At 42.4% G+C, this 24,075-nt stretch overlaps 1 protein-coding gene across 6 annotated transcripts in view; it reads left to right on the top strand.

Annotated features, from left to right (window-relative positions):
* The first annotated feature begins 1,340 nt into the window (after positions 1 to 1,340).
* DISC1 (DISC1 scaffold protein) overlaps positions 1,341 to 24,075 on the top strand; it is a 202,323-nt gene continuing 179,588 nt past the window's right edge. For 2 of the 6 annotated variants that reach the window (XM_080584388.1, XM_080584387.1), the window contains exons 1-2: positions 1,341 to 1,887; positions 20,600 to 21,588. In XM_080584388.1, the coding sequence (XP_080440514.1) occupies positions 1,638 to 1,887; positions 20,600 to 21,588 (1,239 nt within the window). In that variant the 5' untranslated portion in view covers positions 1,341 to 1,637. The remainder of the gene's footprint in view (positions 1,888 to 20,599; positions 21,589 to 24,075) is intronic. The other 4 variants (XM_080584390.1, XM_080584389.1, XM_080584392.1 and 1 more) reach the window with 3 other exon arrangements.

Below are 24,075 nucleotides of genomic sequence, written 5' to 3'. Positions count from 1 at the left end.
TGAAAAGCTATTAGATGATCACTATCACTGAGCAGGAAACTGGGGATTAGTTAAATATCAGAAAGTATCAGCTAAGTGTATGCCAAGAGTCAGAAAAACAAACAAACAAAAAAACAAACAAAAAAACCAAATGTTACAAACTTTTGGTAAAGGAACACAGAATACAACAGGAAACATGAAGATGCCACCACTGTAGAAATCCATGGCTAACCTGCACCCTTACGTACCCCCTCACCCCCAAAAAAGCAGTAATAGAAAAGGTTTAGAGGTGGGCAACAACGAAACTCCAAGGTACGGAGCAGTTTCTGTACAAGGCAGGTCTGAGCAGCTTTGCACCAGGCAGTTTGGAAAAAGGATCACACGATGTGATAACACATATGAAAAGCATCAGAGGCACGGACACTTTGGGAAAAATCTGTTTCTTCAAGCATAAAAACCTGGCAGCTCTCAAAGGAAGCTAGCCATAGCCAGGCTCAAAACAAACATCAAGAGCTGGTGCCACGTGCAGTGGGAGGAGAGCCGGGGAAGCCCTCACCGAAGGATGCTGTGGACACCAAACTGAAATGGGTTCAAAGGAGGTTGGACAAGCAACAGGGAGATGGTGAGACCCACTGCAAGTTACCGACTCAACAAAATGAACTGAGCAGAGGAAACCCCTAAGCTGGCATCGCTCAGAGGGTGGGAGAGTCCAAAGAGGAAGTGTTTTGTCTGCTTGCCTTGTTCCTTCCCTTGAGGAGCTGCCTTGGGCTCGAGTTGGAGGCAAGACTGTGCTGGCTGAGCCCTTTGTCTGCACCAGTACAGCTGTTCTCTTACAACAAATTTATCTCTGAGTGTTGGGAGCTGGGACTGATATAAGCTGACATCATCTGAATCAGCAGCAGCACGGCAAACTTGAAGAAAGAAGGATGTGTGGCTATTTTTGGCACGTGAGGCGCAGCTGCTCGTTATTTTCTCTCACAAGTCAGGAAGGGCACAGACTGGAATATGAGGTCAAATCTCCCTTAGCAAGTCCTGTGTTTCTTAATAAACGGACTGAAACCCAAGAACGCCAGTAGGCTGTCAGCTGTCAACTAAACCCAGGCGTTTTTCGTAGCAACTTTTCTGAATGCTGTGAAAACTTCTCAGTACACAAAGTGGTATTTTTAACTTATAATAGCATTTAATGTTTTTGAAAAGGCAAGAGCGTCTTGAAGACGAGGATGGAAGGGCACCTTGAAAAATGTTGATTCCATTAAAGGGTTAATTGAGAGGTTGTGATGATATGTGACTGAAGCAGGCGTTATTTTAGCAGACTTGGTGCCAAGCCAGTCAGTGGATAGTCCTAAGTCTATATAAAGCTCATAATTATGGCTATCAAAAGAAATAGAACTGTAAGTATAGAAATACTAGTGAGAGCAAAAGATGATGCACGTGTCAACTAGGGAAGAGAAGATACTTCTTAAATGATGGAGGACTGTGTTAACTAGGGAAGATAAGATAAATGACGGAGGACTGAATTATCTACAACACAAAACTGGGGAAGGGATTTTAGCAGAAATTAGGCTCGTGGGCGCTCACACCCTGCCCGAGCGGCCGAGGCCGCTCCCCCAGCGCTTTACTCAGCCCGGTCCGCCGCCTCCCTCCGTCCCCCTGCGGCCATGCCGGCAGCGACCCGCCGCGCTCGGCAGGCCCCCGGGCCCTCCCCGGCGGCCGCTGGAGGCCGGGCCGGAGGAGGGGCGGCGGCGGGGCCGGGGCTCCCCGGCAGGGGAGTGGCCGTGGCCGCCGCTTTCCGCCCGGCTCGGAGCGAGGCGGGGGGGGGCCCCGCCGGGGTCGGCATGTGGCGGCCGCAGCCCCGGCCCAGCGGCACCGACAGGCGGCGCCGCGGTGGGAGTGAGGCGGTGAGCCCAGGTGAGCGGGTGGCGAAGCCCCGGGGGGCCCGGCCTGCAGCCGGCAGCTTCCCCCGCGGGGATCATGGGCCCCGGGGGGGTTTGGGGTGGGTTTTAGGGGTTCCGCGTCGGCCCCGAGCAGTGCCGGCCGGGTCGGGGTCGGGGGGCTGCGTGGGGCAGGGAAGGGGTCAGGGCTGCGGCATGCGGAGCGTTCCGCTCCCGCTTCTCAGCGCCAAGCCGGTTTTGTCGATTTTTATTTATTATTTATTCTAAAGTTTTGATTTTTGGTCCGTTAGGCCCCAGCGATTTTAGCGTTTGTTTCGCAGGGAGGGTGAGCGCAGCGAGTGCTGCCTAGGAAACTTTGTTATAGCGCTGAAGTAACCTCCAGTTTTTAAACTCTGAAAATTGCATAATTTCGCCTCTGCCGGCGTGGAAGGAGTTATATTGCTGTAAAGATACATATGTGTAGGTATGTGTTTGTATATATGTATTTTTAACTAACTGACTGCAAAGAGGGAAGTAACTGTACTCTCAGAAGTCAACAGTCGCGTCTGTCCTAACTCACTCTAAAGGACAAAAAAGAAACTGCCATCTTCAGAGAAGCCAACTTCATGTGTCTGCGCTTGTGTGAGTAACCGAGTGTTAAAACAGTGTGATTTCTAGCATAGGTGAGCTGCTCTTCGCCTCCTCCCGCGGAGCAGCAGCCGTCAGGAAGCTGTCAGGCTGAGCGGGGGCTGCCCACGTTACCCACGCCGGTGCTGGTGAAGGGCTGCAGCCGTGGGGAAATTCTGGAAAAATATAGCTCACCTTTCCCAGGAGAGCTCAGGAAGAAAGGCGGATCGCTCTTGGGGTGTGTCAGCTGCCTTTCTGGTTTTTCGGATGTGCGGTTCTCCAAGGGCTGGTAGCCGAGCGAAACTTTCTGCAAACACGTTGGTTGTCCGTGCCAACGTTTCAGTAGAAAGCAGCTCATTCATGGTTTGGTAATCCACGCTAATCTTTGTGTACAAGTGGTTGAGTGACTTTTTGGTATGCTTCCGAATAGCGAGTTAAGAGCTCTGCAGTGAAGTGCCTGTGTTATAAAGGCTTCTCCAAAATATACTACAGACCATATACCAGCAAGCACTGCCGACAATTAAAAGCAAATTAGAGTTTTCAAAGAAATGAACAAAGTACCTTGGGATGCATTCTCTGTTTTTGTCCTTTTGCGTTTGTTCATTTACTTGCTAATTTGCAATTGGCCTTACAGTAACTCAAAAATGGGAGAAGTTCTACTGTATTAAAACTTTCATGTTGTCTAAGTGGTAAGTCCCTTAATTACGTTGTGTTGGTGTTCCCCCCTCTCATTGCTGAAGTTAAAGTTGTAGTTTCTTCTAGGAAGAGATTAACAGTGCTTTAAGGCTGAAGTTTTAGTACATTTTTTTTTCCATTGATAGGGTTTTTAGGCACTTAAGAAGGGATGTTTAAATTAAATATGTGGTTTAAAAAGAAAAAGAGTAGAGTTTAGAGGTTTGTGGTCCCCTAAAATGCAGGGTGAGGGAATGTGAACCCCCTGATATTTTGTACATTTTGAGATTAAGACTATGTCCATTTATGCCTTTTTTTTTTCTTACTTCCCAGTGCTTATGCTATGAAAGTTATAAATTTTCTCTACAGTTCTTTGAGACTGGGCAGTGAAAATAACCTGTTCTTGTACACTATACTACTGACTTATCCAGCAGCATGAAAGTGTGGTCACAGGCAAGTACTATATTGCCACTGGCTTCCTCCCTCTTTAAATTCAGATAAATCAGCCTTTGTTCTCTTCAAGTAAAATGAAGTCAAAAGTTTGGGCCTAAGTTTGGGCTAAGCTGCTGCTTCTGGAATTGTAGTGGGGTCGTGTAAGAAAAGAGGATTTATTAGCACCAGTATAAATTAATTGTAAAGAACGGAAAGACAGAAAGCACTGCAAACAATGTTTTGTACTCACTAAAGCAAAGAACCCTAAAGGTTAATTCCGACTTTGTTCGCAAATTAGGCACACTTGGTTAGGTTTTTTTTGCTCGCCATAACTTGGGCCTCCTACAGCTACTGAACTACCTGACCTTTCAAATGAGATCTACTGGAGTGTGCAGCACCTCCTGAGCGCTCATCGGGAGTTATGATTTTTTTCATTTCAGCATTTGGCTTCGTCGAGAAAACGTTCTTCCTAATTGAGCGGCAGGCAGTCTGCAGCCTTTCCTGGTTTTGGACATAATACATATTAACAACTCGTGTGAAAACAGCTTTTCACACCACCTTTGGAGTATCAGGCTTAAAGGTAAACAGAGAGGAACCTGTGGAGTTGCCATAGTGATTTCCAAGTTCATCCTTAGCATGTTGTGTCTTTTTCCAGAGAGCAGCCCTTTCATGCTGTGTCACTTAGATTAGGATTGAGCCCAGGGTATGTTGTAATACTATTCAATATTCTTGAAGGAAAACTGCTGCAAAACCCTTATGTATGAGGGATGAATGTGGCCTTTGTAAATCAGCAGTCACACGAGGAAAAACTTGGCTCTCTGGCACTGAACAAAGGCTACTGCGCCTATGTTAAGTACTGTAGTATTCTTATTTGGAGCTGTTTACTTAATTCTGGGTAATGTTAACTATTTAACACTCCATTAAAGTTATTTTTTTCTTCTTTTAGCATATAGGCTAAAAGATCCCATTAACTGCTCACCTGAAATATGATTTTGGGGAGAGACATTTATTTTCTCAGCCTCCGAGCTATTGATGCTGTGGAAGCAGAGATCAGCTATTGACATACTTTGTTAAACGCGAGTTTGCTGTATGAAAATTGAATTAGCTATTGATGTGGAGTTATTTCCCTGTTTATTGATGCTGCGAATGTAAAGTGGCTTAATGACTAATCTGAAGTCTGTAGACAGAGCCGTGAGATCATGTGCGTGCCTGAAGTATGGTTTCTTTGTTCTTTGTGATTCCTTTGGGGCACACCAAATTTGGATTCCGTCTCCCCTTTGTGTGACGTGCTGCATCTGCATACAGTACAGTACTGCAGTCTTTATTTCAGACCCTCCTTCATTTAACAGCCCTGCATCCTTCCAACATGCACGTCTCTTATTATCTCTATATGATAAATTACTAACAGGGACCCTGTTGCCTAATGAGTATGATTGGTGGTACTTACTATTCTTTCCCACTCCCTCTTCCCTTTCCGTCCTTTCTTGCTGTCTTACAAATGTTTGTTTGTTGCGCGACCCTGATGTCAGAGGAGATTATCTAGTTACTCTGCTCTTTTTGCCTTCTCTCAATATGTTTATTTGTAACAACACCTAGGCACACCAAGTGTGAAAACATTTAGATTTCACATCGAAAAGTCAATATTTACTGCATAAACAGTTGTGTTCTCAGAATTAGGGCTGGAAAATGCATTTTCTTAATAGTGCTTAGCTAGCTCCATTTCAAAGGTATATGCGTCACCTGCACTTCTAGATCAGATCAAATACCACGCAAGTCAGAACTGCAAGTGGAACAGTAGTTTGCTAAGGAAGGTATGTGTGTATATGCTCAGATGATAAAATCTTCATGTGAAAGAACTGCATGGGAGAAGTGGATGCTTGAAACTAAGAGCAGAATTAATGTATTGTATGTAAAATTCTCTTCCACCTTTCCCTGTTCTCTGGAATGGCAGCAGAATTGGCTGCTGCTTAGAGGGGTTTAGCAGGCACTGGCTGAAAGGCTTCTTTTGCTGGGGTGAGAGGTCAGCAGAGCAGGAAAACATTACAGAGGAAAACCTCTTAGAGCAACTTGGAGGCAACCTGCAGAGTGGAAAAGTCAAGAGGTTGGTGGTGAGTATTGTAAAACTGAGTACGAATGAAAGGCTTAGTATCTATGGACAAGACAGGAAATGGGAGTTGGTGTAATTAGATCTTATGAACTGTTTTGCAAGCTGGCATAAGAAGGGGCATGTGGCATTGGTGTCGCTTTTCAACGCCTTGCTAAATTCCTTATAATATTAATGGGAAAGTAGAGTCAAATAGTAGTGATGTTTTCAATGTGCCTGTACATAATGAAGTTTGACAGGGGCTTCGTGACTTTGCTGATTGATGGGGTGAGCAGAGCAGTCCCTGGCTTAGCTCACCTAGATGGCCCCACTTTTGAATTTATTGGCAATTATGCTTTTGGGTCTGATAAGTGTGTTTTGAGCACTGAAGGAAACCATTCTTAGGGTCCTTTCATTTTGTTTTTGGAAAGCTGTAAGGTTTCCAGAGAGCTTGGGAAGGGGAGCGACTTTTTATTATTATTTTTCCCTCCTAGTAAGCTTCTTCCTTGCTGCTTTAGTGGGATACTGAATTTATTTTGTTACCCATCTTAAATATGTTGGTAAGTATCCTTTCCACTGGTATATCAGCTTAACTTTATGGATTATCACTGCTGAAGATACACAGACACCTGGAATGGTGCTGGTGGAGACCAGTTGCAAAGCCAAGTGGTTATAGCTGTAGGGTTATTTTTTCTTAGATTGTAGCTGTCTACTTTTTATGGTCTGGTTGTTCCCTTCCTACACACAAATATATTACCTCACAAAACTTCCCAAGGCTCCAAGGAATGATTATCAGTGAATCTCTTTGTGGTAAGTCCAAGCGTCTCAGCCCTGTAAAGTACCTGACTTTTCATTGGGAGGGCTCAGATGATCTTATCAGGAGTGGCTTGTTTTCTCATAGGTGTTGTGAAGCATAGCTTTGGGGACAAGAGCTTTCCCTTCTCATAGGGTTTTGGCTGCGGACAGTTACTGAGGCAGTGGTGAGATTGAATTTCATGCACTGGATGGAGGTCCAGGTGCTTCCTCCTGCAGAAAGCCTGTGGAGACCCAGGTGATATGGGAGAGGGGGCTGCTGTTCCTCAGCGTGGTTTTGCGTGTCAAACTGGTTAATAATCAACGGGTATTGCGTTTCCTTTCCCTGGGAAATCTGAACGTGGCTGTGGCAAGGCAGCTGCTGTACTGTTCACGTGTTTGTGGTCTGTCTTGTACAGCCGTGGCCGTGAGAAGGGCTGCTCCAGTTAATGGGCAGTGTAAAAGGCTGTTTGTTGGCTTCCTGGGCAAATGAGGACAGGAGGGGAAATAGTGTGCTTGTTGGGTGGCCTCAGGTTGCTCTGAGGTAAGGAAAGCCCAGCTCCTGCTTTTCACGTTGTATGCAGTGAGCGCTGATTAGTTGGGTATTTGTTCTTTTAGCAGATAGGGAATTTTCCTGATTGCGCTACTAGCTCTTGTCAATGGCAGAATTTTCCATGAGATCCTATGCTCCAAGGCCAAGTTCAAGTTAAGAAACATTTCGTATTAGCTGAGAGGTGTTCTCTGCGTGTCTTTAGTACAGTTACAATGCTGAGTTTTTCAGAAGTGTGTTTGTTATTGCTTTTTCCAGTATGTGGTAGGACTGTGGGTTCATAAGCAGTGTTACCGTTCTGGAAAGGATGATCTATAGGACTCTTCATCACCCTTTGTGAAAGGAGCTGGCATGCCCTGTTTTTGTCAATGCCTTTTGTTTATCCGATAGAGGATGGCTGATATCTAATCTTTGCTTAGTTGTATAGGCTGTGTATATTGATGCCACTTGCTTTCTGAACTAATTTAATATTTTAAAATAACTTACCTTTATTCTAATTAGTGATAAAGGTGGGTAGCAACATTTTTGCTGTGTTTCTGGTGAGCTTGGGGTGGCATTGATGCTCTTGATGAGGGCTCGAACCTTTGAACTTTTGGGTCTGCACACACTTGTTTATGTTACTGCTTTCTGTGCTGCCAGGTCTTAGTGAAGCTCTGTGCGCTTTGTCTAGGTGTCAAGTTGGAAGTCTGGCTGTAGCAAATTCAGAGTGGCTGTGGTTTTAAAAAAAACAGTATGAGTGTTCAGTGCAAGCCATGTGAGGAGTATGTGGGATTGCTGTCTGTCGTCCAGGCCTCTGCTTTGGAACAGTTGTGCACTCTGAAAATGGCCTTTAATGACTTGAAAACCACGATATAAAGTACCAGAAAAACTTTAAAAAGAAGGATTAAAATGCAGAGAGCAAGTAGGGAATAATAATAATGATAATAGGGAAAAAAAAGAGCAAACAGGCCAGGTAAAGACACTACAGATGACGGCTTAAGGCTGTTCTAAGGAATTTTGTGTAGCAGCCTGTGTATGTGTTGTAAACACCAACACTGAGCAGTAGTGTAAGAAGAAAGAGACCAGTCCTGGAAAACCGAGAAGTAAAGGGAGGAAACCAAGGAGTAAATAAAACCAATAAATGGAGACATAGAAATATTTGGGTGTTTGTGCACTCGGTTTTACCGGTCATATACATCCATGTCATTGGCTATGGCTGCCTGGTACAGGTGCGAGGCACAGTATTCAGGTTTGCCTTCTTCCATGCCCATGTTGTAGTTAGACTTTGTGGACTCTGTAGGGTAGAGGCAGTGGTCCCTGGGTGGTTGTTCTCCTCCTTTTGCCAGGTACTTTGTGTGAGAGGCTGGTTTTGTGGCAGCTGCTCAAAGGGGGCTACTTTTTTTTTTTTTTGTGTGTGTGTAATGCCCTTGGAACCATGGCAGTGATTACGTTTTTCAAAGGCAAGTGTCTTCAGACAGTTGCAGTCTAGCAGATGGCCCCCTCTTATCCGCCCCTTGGAAAGCAGACTAAGAAAAGGTATCAAAATAATTTTTAATATAGCAAACTGAATGATGCCTTGAGAGATGTGCTTTCATATGTTTGTACAGCCAATAAAAAAGTCTTGGTAATAAACATTTTGTGAAATAACTGCAGTAGATCAAAGTGACGTTTAAGTGATGCTCATGAGCATCATTTAATCACCAGCTAACTACTAAAGGTCTGCGGCTGTGGAACAATAGGAGTTTTTATGTTATGCCTTATTGTGTCTGTCTTGCTTAAGGCACTGGCTATCATTGAAGCTTGTGATTTCTCTGTGTGTGTTGAATGCTTAAAAGCTGGTTAAGAACCTATTTATTTCAAGTATTGAACTTTTAATTTTGTTTGTAGAAAGCCAGCTGCTTCCGCCTTCCAGGATGTGATGAAGCTGTTGTTTACTAACTTCCTTGTGACTCCCTTGTGAAGTAAGATCAGATGAATTGCTTTCTTTCAGAGCTGCATGTATCGTCACTGATGATACACTTGAAATGATGTTGTCTGTATAGATAACACGATGGAATACTGCAAATCCCAAGACTTGTTCTTAAAGCTGGGGTATATCATGGGATTGTTTGGGTTGGAAGGGACTTGGCGGGTCTCTCATCTAACTCCCTGTTCAAAGCAGGGCTGACTGAGGCCAGAGCAGATTGCTCCGAGCTTCCTCCTGGGCCCTGGAAGCCTCCAAGGGCTGAACAGCCTCTCTTGGCAGCCTGCTGCACAGCTTGACTGGACTTGGGGTGAAGTTTTCCTACTGGTATGTAGCATTTTAGGAATATTGTTGCTAGTAGATGTGAATCAGGTGTCATTTATAACCTAGTTTTAGAGTGGCACACTTGGCATTCTTTCATTTACTTTCATTCCTGTAGTGTAAAATAGCTGCTGTATTTGCTGAAACTTGCTGCAAATATATCTTTAAACCCAAAGAGGGCATTGTAACCTTAAAGATGTCCTTAGTTTGGTCTTCATGATTTTCTGATACAGAAGCCCTTGCTTATGACTCAGACTTCGAGGTAATTTAAGTTTAAGATGTTTCATATGTTTTTGCTCAGTAATGCACTATGACACTTTTATTATACAGGAATGACAATCCATGTATCTTCTCAGTATTGCTCTGAGTCTTACTGGCACCTCTTTGTTTTTGTAAGGCTGTTCATGCAGGATGTTCCTATTCACGGGGGGTCGAAGGGAGAGGATGATTTTTAGGTCGCGGAGCTCTTGCAAGTCACTTCAGAATCCTTTGAGTTGTCCTTTCCATAGTCAGTAGAGGACTTAAGGCTTCTGGCTTAAAAGTAGCCCTGTTTCACTAAGGGAGCCAGTCAATGAACCTCTTCTTCCACTAAACTATCTTTCTGGGCTTACTTCACTCAGATACTTTATAAATATGTTTTCATGTGTCAGATTCGTGGATTAGTATAGACTTGTTAAGTTTGGAGTACAAAATGTAGACAGGCTCAAACTGTACTATAGATAAGTTAAGGAGTCACTTAAATATGATGTTTGTATTTATTTATTTATTTATTTATTTTTTTACTAATTTGTGGTGAAAATTTAACTTAAACCTGAAGTTTCCAATGAAAATTCACTGTGCAGACTTGGCATAAAATAACATTATTGTCAGGATCTGCCTCAGGTAGACCCAAGACTTCAAGGTTTGGTAGTTTTGAGAATATTCACGTTCTGTCTGAACATTGCTTTTTTCAGATCTGCAATCCTTTCGATAAAGACAGGAGTTCCAAAAGAGCAAAGCCTAAGGTGGTGTGTTTTTATAGTGGAAACATTCCCCCTCCCCAGGTCTTTCAGGAGTCCTGTGTAAGTGATCAGCCCCATCTGGGGCATGCTCTGTGACTCGGGTAAGTCAGCTAACTTCTCACGTGGTCTCTTTTAACCACAAAGTAATGCTTCAGACTATGCTGTGCCTTAGGACCGAGGTGATTAAATGTCTCTTGCCATGCTTTAACTTTCCCCGAAAGGAAGCTATGGCAGTTCTGTCAGCTACTTGTTAATAACAACAACGCTGTGTACAAAAGGGCTGTGTAACAGAAGTACCCTGCCCAAGGCTGAGAGCAGCAGGGGCAGAAATCCCCACTGTCACAACGCTAGTGCTGCCCCAAGGCCTGGCCCTCGCATCTGAAGGGGACAGGCCTCTGCGGGTTACCTTGCAGAGGACCCCGCCAAGTCCTAGAATTCGGGTTTTCTAAAGCCTATAATAAATTTTCTTGGATTTATTGGAAATAGATTTACGTGCACGGTCTGTGTTAATTCTGGAAGACTACTTGAATGGCACTCAAAGTTGTTTTTTTCTTCCTGCCAAGCGTTTTGATACCCAATAAGATCTTTTCAGGTGTGCGTGTTTAGCACCATATGGTGCAATCAGCACTTCTTATCCCTTCTAAAATGCTAAGCTGAATTAAGAATAGATTGAACAGAAAAATTTCATTAGCTTATACAAGACAATTTTCCTTTTATATAAAAGATATCTTTCAAGGGTCAGCCTGACTTTTTTTTTTGTTGTTTGTATTTACTTCTCATTCTTTAACTTGAAGTATTTTACTTGAGACTTTGTTTCATTACAGTATCATACAGATCCTTTGGTGCCCAAGAAACATCTGCAAGCTATCTCATGAAAGGGCACAATTTCTTTGAAGATAAATACCGTTCTTTAGCTTACTTGGATAATAAGAGCAGACAGGTAGGGTTCAATGAAAGGTAGCAGATCCTTGTAGTTAAGTAGGAATACTTAAGGAAGGAATTGCAAATAATGTGTGACAGAAAAGATTAAAAAAAAAAGAAAGCTTCTGGCAAAAATCTACGGTTTTGTTGAATGTCGATGGTGTATGTTAATAAATGCAACCTGTATTATTGGCTAATATATGTTATCTCAGGGAGACTGTCAGAGTAAATTGCGGCAAGCAATTGTCTTGATTTCTTAGATGTGAATAGCAGCGATTTACTGTCTCAGGAAAGAAGCTCTTACAATAGTGTCTTCATTGAGAAGATCTCAAAAGGGATGAATGGAGCCAGTGTGCCTTTAACGTGGGATTTAGTTTATATACTCACACAGACTACGTGTGCTGTGAAAGAGGTAACAGGAGCCCTTAGGACTGGCTGAAGTCCTTGTGGCCAAAAGGTGTGCACCTGGGGGAAAGCAATGAAGTCAGTGGACACAGCTGAAGTGGGGTTGGGCTCCTTTTAAATGGACTTGGAGAAGCCTAGAAACTTCTCAGCCATGCTGGTGGGGACTGGGAAGTAGGAAGGCTCTTCATCTGGAAAGGAATGGGGTGATATGGAGGAACTGGAAGCTCATGCAGGGAGGATTTTTGGAGGTAAGTTGAGATGTGCTTGTCTGCTGTTGTGAGGGGCGTGCTCCTAGGGAGCTTGTGCATATTGGGATCGGGACAGAAGGGGGAAACTGGAAAGGACCAAAGAGGTGGTATTGAGGAGTGATGTAGGGGAAGAGTGCTTCTCTGTGGCTCTGAATGTTGCTTGGGAGCTTTGTGGAGGGTTATCGCCCTGGGCTGTATGGTGTGCAAGTGTGACCTCTGCAGTTAGGTCGGAGATACAGGTTTGGGATGGTTTCTGCTTCAACAGTCTTTTGCACTTAGTATAAGATAAATGAGAAGTTGGTTTGTGAGGACTAGTTACGGACCAAGAAGAGAAACGCAGGGGAATTTGGTGGAAAGGGAAGCTGGGTTTGATGGGAGCAGCAGAAAGGATGTACTACGTTGGTGTTGGTAGAGTAGGGTGGAGGCAAAATGAGTGAGAGTCTCTAGTAGAGCTGTCAGTATTGATTGTGTCTTCCCTCAGCATGGGGTCTGCCACAACCGTGTCCACAAATCCTTGTTCGCTGCTAGCGGTCATGACTTCTGAATTTGCGTAAAGACAGGATTTCGGTTCTGCTGAGAATCTTTAGTCTGTGGCCATGGTGCCTAACATCTACATTTGGACTCAGTTGTGGCTTTGTGGCGTGGCTTTTGGGTACCACCAAGGAGAGGTTGCTCTCTGCTTGGCTGGGAAATGCAGGCTTAGTGCTAGAAAATGCACGTTGGAGCATGTTTGGCTAAATGAAAGAGGGTCTTGATAACAGACAGCCGTGGTGGTGTCTGAACTTGTCACTATACAGAGCTTTGACTGCTTTTCATGGTTTTGATGTGGCTTTTTTGGTGGTGTACTGCTTTTCTTATCTTCTTTTTCTCTGTGTTAACAGTTCACTTCCTTAAACGTGATCTGCTGTTGATATCGCAGGATCAGCAACATAGGTCATTTCTACGTTGTCAGAGGCATCCTTTTTTCTGTAATTCAATGCAGTTGCTTTATATAGAGAAACAATACTCTTTCCTGATTTTTTTTTTGAGATACCTGACTTAAGGCAGAGTGACTTCTGTCTTGTCTTATTCCGAAGGAGCTGTGGTTTCTCAGCTGTGTGCTACATGCCTGTGGTTAGTATTCTGTTGCAGTTTCAGCAATATTAGCTACAGTACTTCCATGGCACGTTTGTAAACTGATCTCAGAATTGCACCTGACCAATCTAGTTTTCTCCTCATACTGGAAGAAAAGGATAAAGCCGCTATCTTCACCCCTGTGTTCTCAGGCTGAATAAAGCAAGCTTCCAGCTTCCATTTTGTCTGCCTGCAGCCTCAGGTAAGGGCTGTAAAGGTCAAGCATATCCTTGTAGAAGCCCTCAAAAGGGATATCGCGTGCATCCTTGCCTACTGGCGTAGGTCTCTTGGGGAACCCATGCTCGTCCTGCTGGAGCACAGAGGCTGAACCCTTGCTGGCTTCTAACATCCGAAAACCGATGATGCTGAATTACCTGCTGGCCTTTAGCAAGGTCTTGCATTAACTGAAGTCATCTGTGTGGCTGTGGAGGATAGGAGAGCAGTGTTGCAGTCTGTACCTGGTGGTACACCCAGCAGAGTGGCGATTTGTCAGCTAGCGAAAGCACAATCTGCACAATCGTTCTGCAAAGAGGAGGGAATGCTTGAGTACAGAAATTCTATGGGAGCATATAGTCACAGGGGTTTGCTTAAAGCCCTGAGATTTTATTTTGGAAAGAGCAGGGAGAGGGAACAGTGCTGTTTGTTTGTGTGCCTCCTGCTGCAGGTGGGCTCCATGTCCCCTGTGTTGCTGTTACTGCGGTCTGTGTACGTGACTCTTGCAGTATCTTGTAGTTAAGCTGCATCCTGAGCTGCTGTGCTTTCTGTCCAGCGTTGTTGCTCAGCTTTCCTGATGTCTGAAACTTCATTCTGTCTTCATTGTTGTTTAGACAGCACTGACATCACGCCGTGACAGCCTGGTTGGGGCTGTGAGGTAAACTTCCTACAGCGGACAAAGGAGGAGCATTTGTCATGGGACTTTGATATTAAATTGTAAAGTTAAAAGCATACTGACTCCTCACCCTTGGCAATATAGGAACTGCCATGTTGTTTTATTTTCATTATATGTGATCACTACTGAGCTGTTAAGAGAAAATTACTTTCTATTTCAGTAAACTCAATTCTGCTTTCAGACTGACTGTGCATCAGATGCTTAATTTGGAACCCGCTCTCTCAGTGAAATTAAAAATTCAAATCTCCAAGCTGGAGCACTGAAACTGTGCTTGAATTAGAAATTGACTGCTGTCAATGTGCTCTCACACTTCACTCTTCCCCCCGGTGAGTTTTATATTAGAGTCTTGCTGTAGATGATCTGACTGAGCAGAAGTGGTGGGAATCTGCACTGTCACTCAGTAGACAGAGTGATGAAAGAGAAGTGTGGTGTGTTAACTAGACCATTCTTGAAAAGGACTGCTAATTTCATAATTTCATACTAGTTTCATAATTACATACATGTACGGTGAAATGCTTTTATGGGATATGACTGCAAATCCAGTAAGTATTGCTGACAAATTAATTTAGGACCTAACCGAACTTCAGTTTCTTCTTGTAAGCTTCATGCAAAATCCTCTCCCCCTATTTTTTGTGTCGTATTTGAATGTTTCCAGATCTTGACTGAAGGAACAAGAACGTTCTCTCCCTTTGAGACATTTGCATGGGCTGCCTCTACAGAACTTTGCACTGAAATTGTGAACAAAAGGTTTTTTTCCCCTACCCAGGAAGAAGAAGAACAACAAACCTTTAAAACAACTGCTGAGATAAGCATTGCTTCTCTGTTGCACTTCTCTTCAGGTTTGCAACTGTTGTGTCCTTCTGCCCTTTTGAAAAGTGGAGACATTAATTAATCATTTAACTATAAGTAAAAAGAGTAAAAACCAGGCTTTAAATCAATTGGGGCTGGCCATTTGTGGGGAAGTTTGGTGCCTTCTGTTTACTGATGGTGGTGAAGTACCAGTGCTGGTACCAGCTCGTGTTCCCAGACCCTCCTGTGGCTTTGCCTGTGGTGTGTGGTTGTCCACCAGGGGTCTGCTGCAAGTATCCTGGGGCTGTACTGGGCCGAGATGTGTGAGGACTGTCTGTAGTGAGACCATGCTGAAATTTATGACAAAGGTCTCAGGCTTCCCTGGCTTTCCTTGTTTTTTCCTCCTTCTCAGGACTTCTGTAGAAGCAGCTGACCGCATAAAAGCAGAAATCTCGCTTATGAGAAGAGCAGAAATGTAATTTTTCAACACTATTGTGCTATCTAAATGGTCCTGCTTCACTGAGACAGCCAGGAGTCACCTGCCTGCTCTAGAGTGAATTTGTCCACTTGTTCTACTGACCAACAAAATGAGCTTCCTTGGAAGGCTGCAGTGGTAAAGTTAGATGGTGTAATTTACATTCGACTTGGAGGAATGCAATTTTCTATAATAGCCAAGCCTTGGATCTCAGGTTGCCAGCCATAGGGTGTTGATTAGTTATCAAATAGGCCTTCACAGTGCAACTGCATGCTTTCACAGGCTGGGTAGTTATTACCTTTTTAAATTTAAAAAGGTCAGAAATGCATATTTCTGTGCTTTTTAGCATACGGGTGCATGGGCCTTGATTCAGCGAGGCGCTTGCTTGAGGGGAAAAAAAGCCTGCTTGTACTGTAGTCAATGCACTGCTGAATAGTGATGGATGCAGGCGTGCTTGCATGTTGAACGTGGCAATATAGAACACAATTAAGATATGTAATTAATGAAAGGGGTGTTTCTGTTATCCCCTGCTGACTAAACAGGTGATTGTTACTGTCTTTGGAAGTGTTTTGAAATTTATTAGTTTACTTGTTAATATATCTTAATTTTTTGTCTTAGAGTTGACAACGCAAAACCAGGTTTGAAACTCTTTTAAGGGGGAAAAATACTTGATGGGCGTGTTGGAAGTAGTGATCAGCTAGCTAATGTGATCCTTACTCTAGAGAGGGGTGTCGCAATTTCATCAAATGGCTTAAAATGAGTTGTTGCATTAAGGAGGTAAGTGGCTCAAATATAACAACTGGATGATGTGTATTATGGGAGTGTGTCAATAAAAATACAATTATTTAAACACTGGCAAAGGCAGGACACTGACATCTAAAATGCATGAATCTTTGAAGTGTTTTTAATGAAGAATAACAACTAACAAGCATTTAATGACTTCAGAGTATATTTTGTACGTGACATCTTGGAAATTTAGCAGCTGAATAACTAAACTCAGCATGTGAGCTTAGAAATTATAGGAGCCCTTGGTGAGGAAATCATTCGTAAATGGGAACAAATATAATATAGCTCAGCCATTGCTCGTCTTTGATAGATATGCTTCATAAAATGGTAGATAAATCAAAGTATAGCTAACATTCAATAATTAAGGTGAAGAAGCTGGATGAGACCTTCCTGTTTTAATAGTTACAAAAATCTATGTTCAAAGGTAACTATTAGAAAGCGTAAGTGCATAAAGAAGCTAAAGGTTTATTTTAAAAGAGGTTGTGTTGAGATCAGTGCCACCTTATTTTGAATATTTTGTGGTGTCTTTTGAAATTCAGCAAACAAGTCAAAAGGTAACTAGTTAGAAACCACAATATTTTACATATTTTTCTGACCAAGGAACTGAACAATCATGGCTATTGTCATGTCAGATTAATTAATCCTTGAGAAAGGTTAAGCTCGTGTGTGTCTTTATAAATAATACATACTTTCATTTCACTTACTTTGTTTGCATACAGTTTAATGCAAGTTTTTAGGGCTTCCTCAACAGAAGCAGCACTGCAGAAACTGCTTGGAGTGGTGCTTTGATATTTGGCTTTGAATATGACCCAATATTTTTTCCTCAGACACTGCAGCTGGCCCACACAAATGTTCTAAAGGTGAATTTGCTATTCTAATAAAAATCAACAGTGTGTGATGTAGGGGTGTGCGGATAGTTGAGCTCTTTTTAAAACTGAATATATAACTTCTCATTTATTTTCAAGGAGAGCTTAATGAGCTTGCAGGTATTCTGCATTATGGGTTTTAAAGCATGGGCAGGGAGGTAATTACTGCAGAGTTTGTATTGATCTGTAAAATCCTGGTGGACTTTATAAGCACTTCACTTTCTTATGACTATCCATCTACAGACGGTATTAGAGCAGTTGGTCGAAAAACTGAGCGGTGACTTTTGTGGTTGAAAATGAAGATTCATTATCTAAAATAAATCAGGTAACTGTTCTGCTGTTCCTCAACTTCAGGTTGAGTACAAGTGAATGTGCTCTTCACGTCAGTGATAAATGCTCTTTGGCTTCACCTCTCCCTGTTTCATTTTACTGGTGCAACTGAGACTTGAACAGCGTTGCTGCTCATGAGTTGTTTTCAGGTGTTAGACCCTGTTAATTCTGTCTTCTGACTCTGAGCTCTTACTCATTAGGAAACACTGGCTGTGGTGAAAGGTCTGTTACAATCAAGTGGGTTCTTTCTGGGCTTTCATATCTTGGAATCGAAGCTATTTGAACATTATCTGACACTTGAATGAAAATATGATCCTAGAAGTTGCAATGTGTGATGTGTATTTTTAAAAGTTGATTTGTAATATTGCAATTGAAAGGCCTTTCTTCCATTTGTGGCTTTTTTGTCTAGGTGTGTGTCTCATACAAACTGTAACACTACAAGGTAATATGTATATATTTTTAAATTATCTCCAGGTGCTTTTCCAGTGCTCCAAGGTGCAATTTCAATAGTCTTGTAGGTACTTGCCATGGTCTCAGCAGTTTTTTGAGGGTCTTGAAACAAAACTGAGGGAATTATGAGAAAAATTAGACCTTTTTAACAAGTTAGCCGAATTGGTTCAATGTAGTTTCTTTGTCTGGACATTAGATACAGAAAGCAATGATTAGAAGGCTATGCAGAAGAACACAGAACTAAATTTGAGATGCATGATGACAAACCAACCAAAATGATTCTAAACTTAAAAAAAAGGGGCAGAATAGAAGGGTAAACAGGGCAGGACCGGTATACCCTGAGCACCGGTAATGTCCTGCCTGGGTTTCGTGGTGGGTGAGGGCACTGTGGGTGCTCTCTGGCTGTGGAGGCCAGACTCTGGCTGCGGCCGCCTCCTCCCTCCCTTTCCTTTGGGGAAGGCCGGTCCTGGGGTTGTCCGAAAAACTCTGTGTAGACCCTAAACCTCTTTGCGTGTGGCATCCTCGGTGGCTTGGGCTGTCTCAGAAGACCTCTGCATGGCTGTAAGGCTTCAACACCTGACCTGGAAGCGCTGTGACCTAAGGAAAAGGGCTGCGCCCCAGGAATGGGAAACTTGGGCCTTTAGCCCCTTTACTAACTAAGGATCGGTAGCCCTCTCCTTGTAGCATCCCTAGAACTGCTCGTGGTTTGGACTGCCATCCTGGACTGTGTAATTTGGTCAGTGGTGTAGCCAGGTGATGGACCTGGGCTGGTGGACTCGCCAGAAGGCAGATCTGGAGCCCATAAAGGAGCTGGACGGCAAACCTCTGTCCGGAGGGTTACCTGTGCTTGTGGGGAGCATTGCGGAAATGTGGGGCTTTCGGGTGGGCTAATTCAGGATAATGGAATTGTACCAATTTAACTCAAAGAAAATTGCATCTAGTTCACGTGATGCAAATATTTAACAATTTAAACCTTACTTACATTAGTTTAAATGTGGTGTTTAAAGAGCTGTAATTATCTGTTTGCCTTAGAAATTCATAGTAATTTACTGAGATCAATTTTAAACTGATTTTAATTAAACTGAAGAACCTTTTCTACTTTTTTTTTACAGACAAAGCCTGTGACTAGCCTTTGTAAACTATGATAAAATATATCCAGTCTTAGAATGACTTTTTTCTGCATGACAGATTTCTTCTGCTGAAGGCAAATCTTGACTATTATTTTGTATATAAAATAAAATAATTAAATTCTAAAGAACATTTTGTTCAATTTTTATTCCCTTCAAGAGTGGTTTCTGTTTGTTACAATTTCTATTAAACTACTCCCAGTAGAGCATTTCACTGTCTTTTTATAGTAGACAGGCTGATGGACTCCATGACCTTTTTTATTTCTGATTTCTGTGATTTTTTTTTTTTCCTCTTGCAAAAGAGAGAGCGAGAGACAGCTGGGGTATCCTAATTTATGGTGATAGGAAGCAAAATACTGAAACTTAGCTGCAGTGCCATAGTGAGATGCCAGTATTGTAATATCTGCAAAATGTTCAGATTGCTTTCGTTGAAGCTCACTTGGAGAAGATGCTGTGAATATTGGAAAAATTCGCCTGAGAAGTTTCAGGTTTAAATGTTTGTATGGCATGTCGTTCTAATGAGGTGTGTATGAAGCTTCTGTTAGGAGTTAGTTGCCAAGGTGTTTAGAGTATGTGCAAGTCTGTCAATGAAAAATTGACAAAGGGTTGTGATTGGAGGTGAACATTTAATATATTGTATAGGGGAAAAGAAAATCCTAGAAGTTGCCTTTCGGAAGGCCCCTGTGTCAGTGCTCAGAATAATCCTAGTACCTGGGATTCTGGCAATTGATTCTGTTTCAGTGAATAGAAGGCAGCTAATCAAGGGCATAATTCAGGTAGTCACTAGGTCCCTTTGAAGTGTGATTCTGGCAAATAAGCCAGTTCAATATGTTTTTGTGATACAAAATGGATGATGGTGCAGAGCTTGTATTCCCATTGATTGTGTGCAGGATAGAAGTATGGAATACTTTTTGACTAGCAGTAAATCCATAAGAAACTGTAAGTAGTCACCCTGTAATCTTTGTTTAACCTGTTCACGTAGCTGACTTTTTTTCAAATGACCTATTTTTTGTATAGAAGCATACAGAAAACAAAGACAAGATGCTACATTTTAATCTTCTGCTTTTAGTGTTGTTTATTACCTTGGTTCTTTCTATTCTACTCTGAAAGCAGCCAATCTTATCTTTTCATCTGTGTATGTAATGTATATGTGGGGAGATTGAGCTGTTGTTTAGGGGACCTCTTTAATTGACATTAATATTGCAATAATGCTACCAACCATATGCTTGTACTAGTCTTCTAGGACTGATGGTCCTGCACTCAAAACTTACATTCTTATTATCTGGACAACAGGTAGTATGGCAAATCTAAATGAAGATTTATAAAATATCTCACTAGAGTAACAGACTTGCAGCCACAGACTGTTAAAGAGCTGCATCTATTGTAGAAGCTGGATCTGAAATGTTTGATTGTATTAATAAAACACAAATACGAACAAGAAACTGGACGAGAACAGCAACAGATTGTGAATCTTTCTCGAGTTTTTGATGTAGGTTCGGTGCTATCCTAGATGTGCTTGTATGCCTGAAAATTGTTCTGCATCAAAGAGACTAAAGAAGTTCTGTGCTGCAACTAATGAAGTCTCTGTGATTTGAGAATGAAGCATTGCAGAGCGTTGCTACAAGCAGGGAAGACTGTGATCTGTCATACATGGGCTTGTGTCCTGATGGGCACGGTTATGCCAGTGAAGTTCACTTAAAAGCTGGTGCAGACTCTTTAGAAAGCGAATGAATGCACAGAGTTCTCTGATAACACCTTTTCTCCTCTATCTGCAATATGGTCTGTGTCTTCGTTTAGTCAAAATGGAAACTGATAACTGATGAGCTGTCTGAAATTCCTGAAATAATTATTTTCAGATGCTACAATATGTTAATTCTGGAAAACTGCAGAAATGCCTTAATTACTTTTTTTCTTATCCCCCTCGCCCCAGATGGTTCGGAGCACTCAATGCCTTCAGGCTCTCTTCGTAAAAAGAAACTGGCAAAAAGACCTGGATACATGAGGCCAGAAGCTCAGCGACAGATCGAGTTTCAGTCCCTGGATGCCTGCAAGCCATTCAGCCCAGAAGAGTTCAAACATGGCAGGCAGCATTGTGAAGACTTCGAGAACTGCTGTCTCTACAGACAATACGAAAAGAACTTTGAATTCTTACGCTGCTGTTCAACTGCAAGTAGTGCTGTAGTTCCTGCTGATGGGGTAACAGTGTTGGGCAGTACTGGAAATATGCTGGGAAGCTGCAAAAATCTTTCCTGTTACAAGAATCCACAATCAGAAAACACAATGATATCAATTTACCCTGCTGAAGCAACGAGCAAAGATGTTTCTACTGTATGCTGTGCACGGGAGATGGGCCACAGCACTAAAGTGAGTGAGCCCCAAAAGATGTATGCCTTGGATCAGACAGAAGTGAATAATAACTGTGAATATCAAAACAGAGAAGTTGTTTCTCATTCTGTTGGTTCACACAATAGCTTTAGTTCAAGATTCAGCTTCATACAGCTCTCCCTGAACTCAGCCTCTGGAGTAAGTGATGCTGAAGGCAAGGCAACCATCAAGGAAGCTGAGCATGTTCTGCATGCCAGCATTGCAGGAAATCTACAGGAACTAGAAGAGACAGCAAGAACTCATGAGCACTCAGGAGCTTTGCATTGCTTCTCTAGGCCCAGTGACGATTTGAAGCATGAAAACGAGACCACAGCAAATGATAAAATACAGGATTGTGAGACCGTCTCTCTCTCAGATACAGATGCAACGCTTTCATATTCTACGGATTCCTCAGATGCAGCATCTGCTGGTTCTTCTGTCACCTCAGGCTACGAAAGTAGTTTCACTGTTAGTGACCATAACTGGGATACTTTGATGAAAAAGTATGAACCAGTGCTACTAGACTGCCAGCTTGGCAACCGGAGTACATTAAAGGTTTGTAATCTCATTTCATCTTTGATTCCTCCCCCTGGTTCCCAAAACAGCTATGTTGGTGGTGTCAAAGTATTAATCTGATGTAGGAGTTGGAATATTAACAGCTTTTGCAGCGTTTTTTTCACAGAAGTGTATAGTACTTGTCTGCATGATACAAGGGAAAGAACCTGTTTTCTTCTTGGTTCTTTTAAAAGCAAAACAAACCCAACAGTGGTGTTGCAGTACTTTGTTCCTGTGACCTACTGAAACTGTGATCCTCACTTGTATTTCTAATATGTCACACGTTAATTTCTGAATTCAGCAAGGGCTGCTTTCACAGGTGGCTATTTTGTGTGCAGTCTGTAGTGCAAAACTTGAGGGTGGTAAGAGCTTTTTCCTTGAAGCATCATGATTTAACAACGCTGGACTTTGGCTAAACTTACACATTTCCAATTAAAGATTTCTAGGGGAGAGGCACCTGTGTAAGGGTAGCCTGTAATCTAATAGACCAGTGCTCTCCCTGCATGATGATAAATGGGGGTCCATTCCCTGCTCTAATTCAGTCTGGGAATAATGCCTTTTTTTTTCCTTCTACCTTAGAGGAGTTTTGGGCTGTCAAGTCAGAAGCTGTCCTCCCCCTCTCCCATGTGTATATACCTGTATATACTCACATATATACCTATTATATATACAAGCAGCCTCATTCGTTATATTCTTTGTGTGAGAGGAAACCTTAGAAAGGATCAGTTATTCTCTATCGTACAATAGGATTTTTTCTGGTCTTGGGTATTTTTGGGATGTCAGGGGGAATCAGAGGGAAGCGATTCTGAGCCTAACAGATGACAAGGCAAATTTTGGCTCTGTTGTACATGTAGGGAGCTGAAATCCATCATATCCACGCTAATAAATTTAAAGCTTTTCAAGATCCACTAAGCAGGTGATGCGGTTTTTAAGTCTCTCGCTAGTGTCCTGAGTGCTCTGGAGCAATGTCTGGGCTGTCTGTACCTTGTAGGTACAAAGGCACACCTCAGAGAGTTCTCCTCGCAAATATCCTATGCTAACCCTAGAGTGGGAAGCCTTTCAGAAACCCAGGTTTTGTGACTCCTGAGCACAAATACACCTGCTGAGATGTGCTGTGTTGTCTTTAGGCCTGGGGAGACAATCTGCACTGGGTCAGCCTCTGGGGTGGCTCTGCACAGCCCTTGAATCTGGGCAAGGCAGTGGGCTGAGAAACGTTATTTGTGCTTTTCTACCCATGTTATCTGACCTGGGCTTATAATGCCCTCTGATACTTATTTTTCATAAGGGATGCAAGTAGGACTCAAACTAGTTTCCTCCTATGTATGTTTACAGGCTTCACACGCATTGCCATGGAGCAGTTTCTTTGGCATCTTGCCTGTAATGATACAAAAGAAATGGTACAAAAGAAACATTGCTATCTTTAATTTCTGCATTCATTAATTCATTGCATGGAGAACTGGGAATTTGTGCCTTCAGACATCTTGACCTTGGTCCTGTATGTTTAATTTGTAGCACCTTCCAATTGTAATAGTAAAGAGCAAGTCTCAAATTTTTCAGAAGGAAACAGACAATTTTAATCAAGAAAAGGAGGCAGTACCAAAGTTGTTAAAATTAAAATTATGCTTTTTTTGCACTTAAAAAAAAAAAAAGTGGTCATCGCGTGGTACAGGTAGGTATAGGACATGCTGCTCTGAAGCAGCTCTTTGATTAGCTGGGGCTCCAAGCGTCTTCCTAGCCTGCAAACAGAAAGCACTCAATTGTCACAGTGTCAGTCAGATCAGTCAGTTAGCCCTGGGCATGCCTGCGCTGTGGTACCCAAGCAGGTTTTAAATGACCTGCCATTGTGAGTGCATGAAGGAATAAACAGTGCAAAAAGCAGCAGTGCTGTACTCTCGGTCTAGATGGTTGTTATATATCATATATATGAAAAAAGTGTCACTTGAACCATTTCTACTGCGGGCTTCTTTAGAACTCTATCAAAAGCGTGGCATAAAATACAGAAAATAATTTATGGTGAGGATCCAGAGCACCTCCCTTCAATATGTTATATGTTCCTCACCCGTCTCAGAGGAAAAAAAAAATTGGCGTTTCTGTATGTGAAAAACAATAATAAATTAAAAGAACAAAACCAAACAAAACAACACCAAAAACCTTGATGGAAAGGGAATGCGTGCAATGACTTGTTTTTTTCTTTGTTTTTCCTCCAGGGGATCCTGTAGCCTATTATTAATCAAGCTTTTTTTTCTTTTTTCCTGGCTTTACCTTTTATGTCTATTTTCTGACCAATCCGCTTTCACTTACAAATTTGAAGAGATACCATTAATTTAAATGTCTTGCCTAATTTGCATGTTGATTGTGTAGTCATGATAACTAAATGTTTCTGGTAAGTTATTGACTGGCTGTACTTATTTTTCTGTGTGCAATTTACAGTTTAACTGGAGAGATTTAAATATGAAAGTGTTCCAGGGAGGAGTGAAGTCTTTTGTA

This window comes from Anser brachyrhynchus (genome assembly GCF_964034855.1).
Source record: "Anser brachyrhynchus genome assembly, chromosome: 3".
Classification (NCBI taxonomy): domain Eukaryota; kingdom Metazoa; phylum Chordata; class Aves; order Anseriformes; family Anatidae; genus Anser; species Anser brachyrhynchus.
This window is presented reverse-complemented; position numbering and strand designations above follow the sequence as displayed.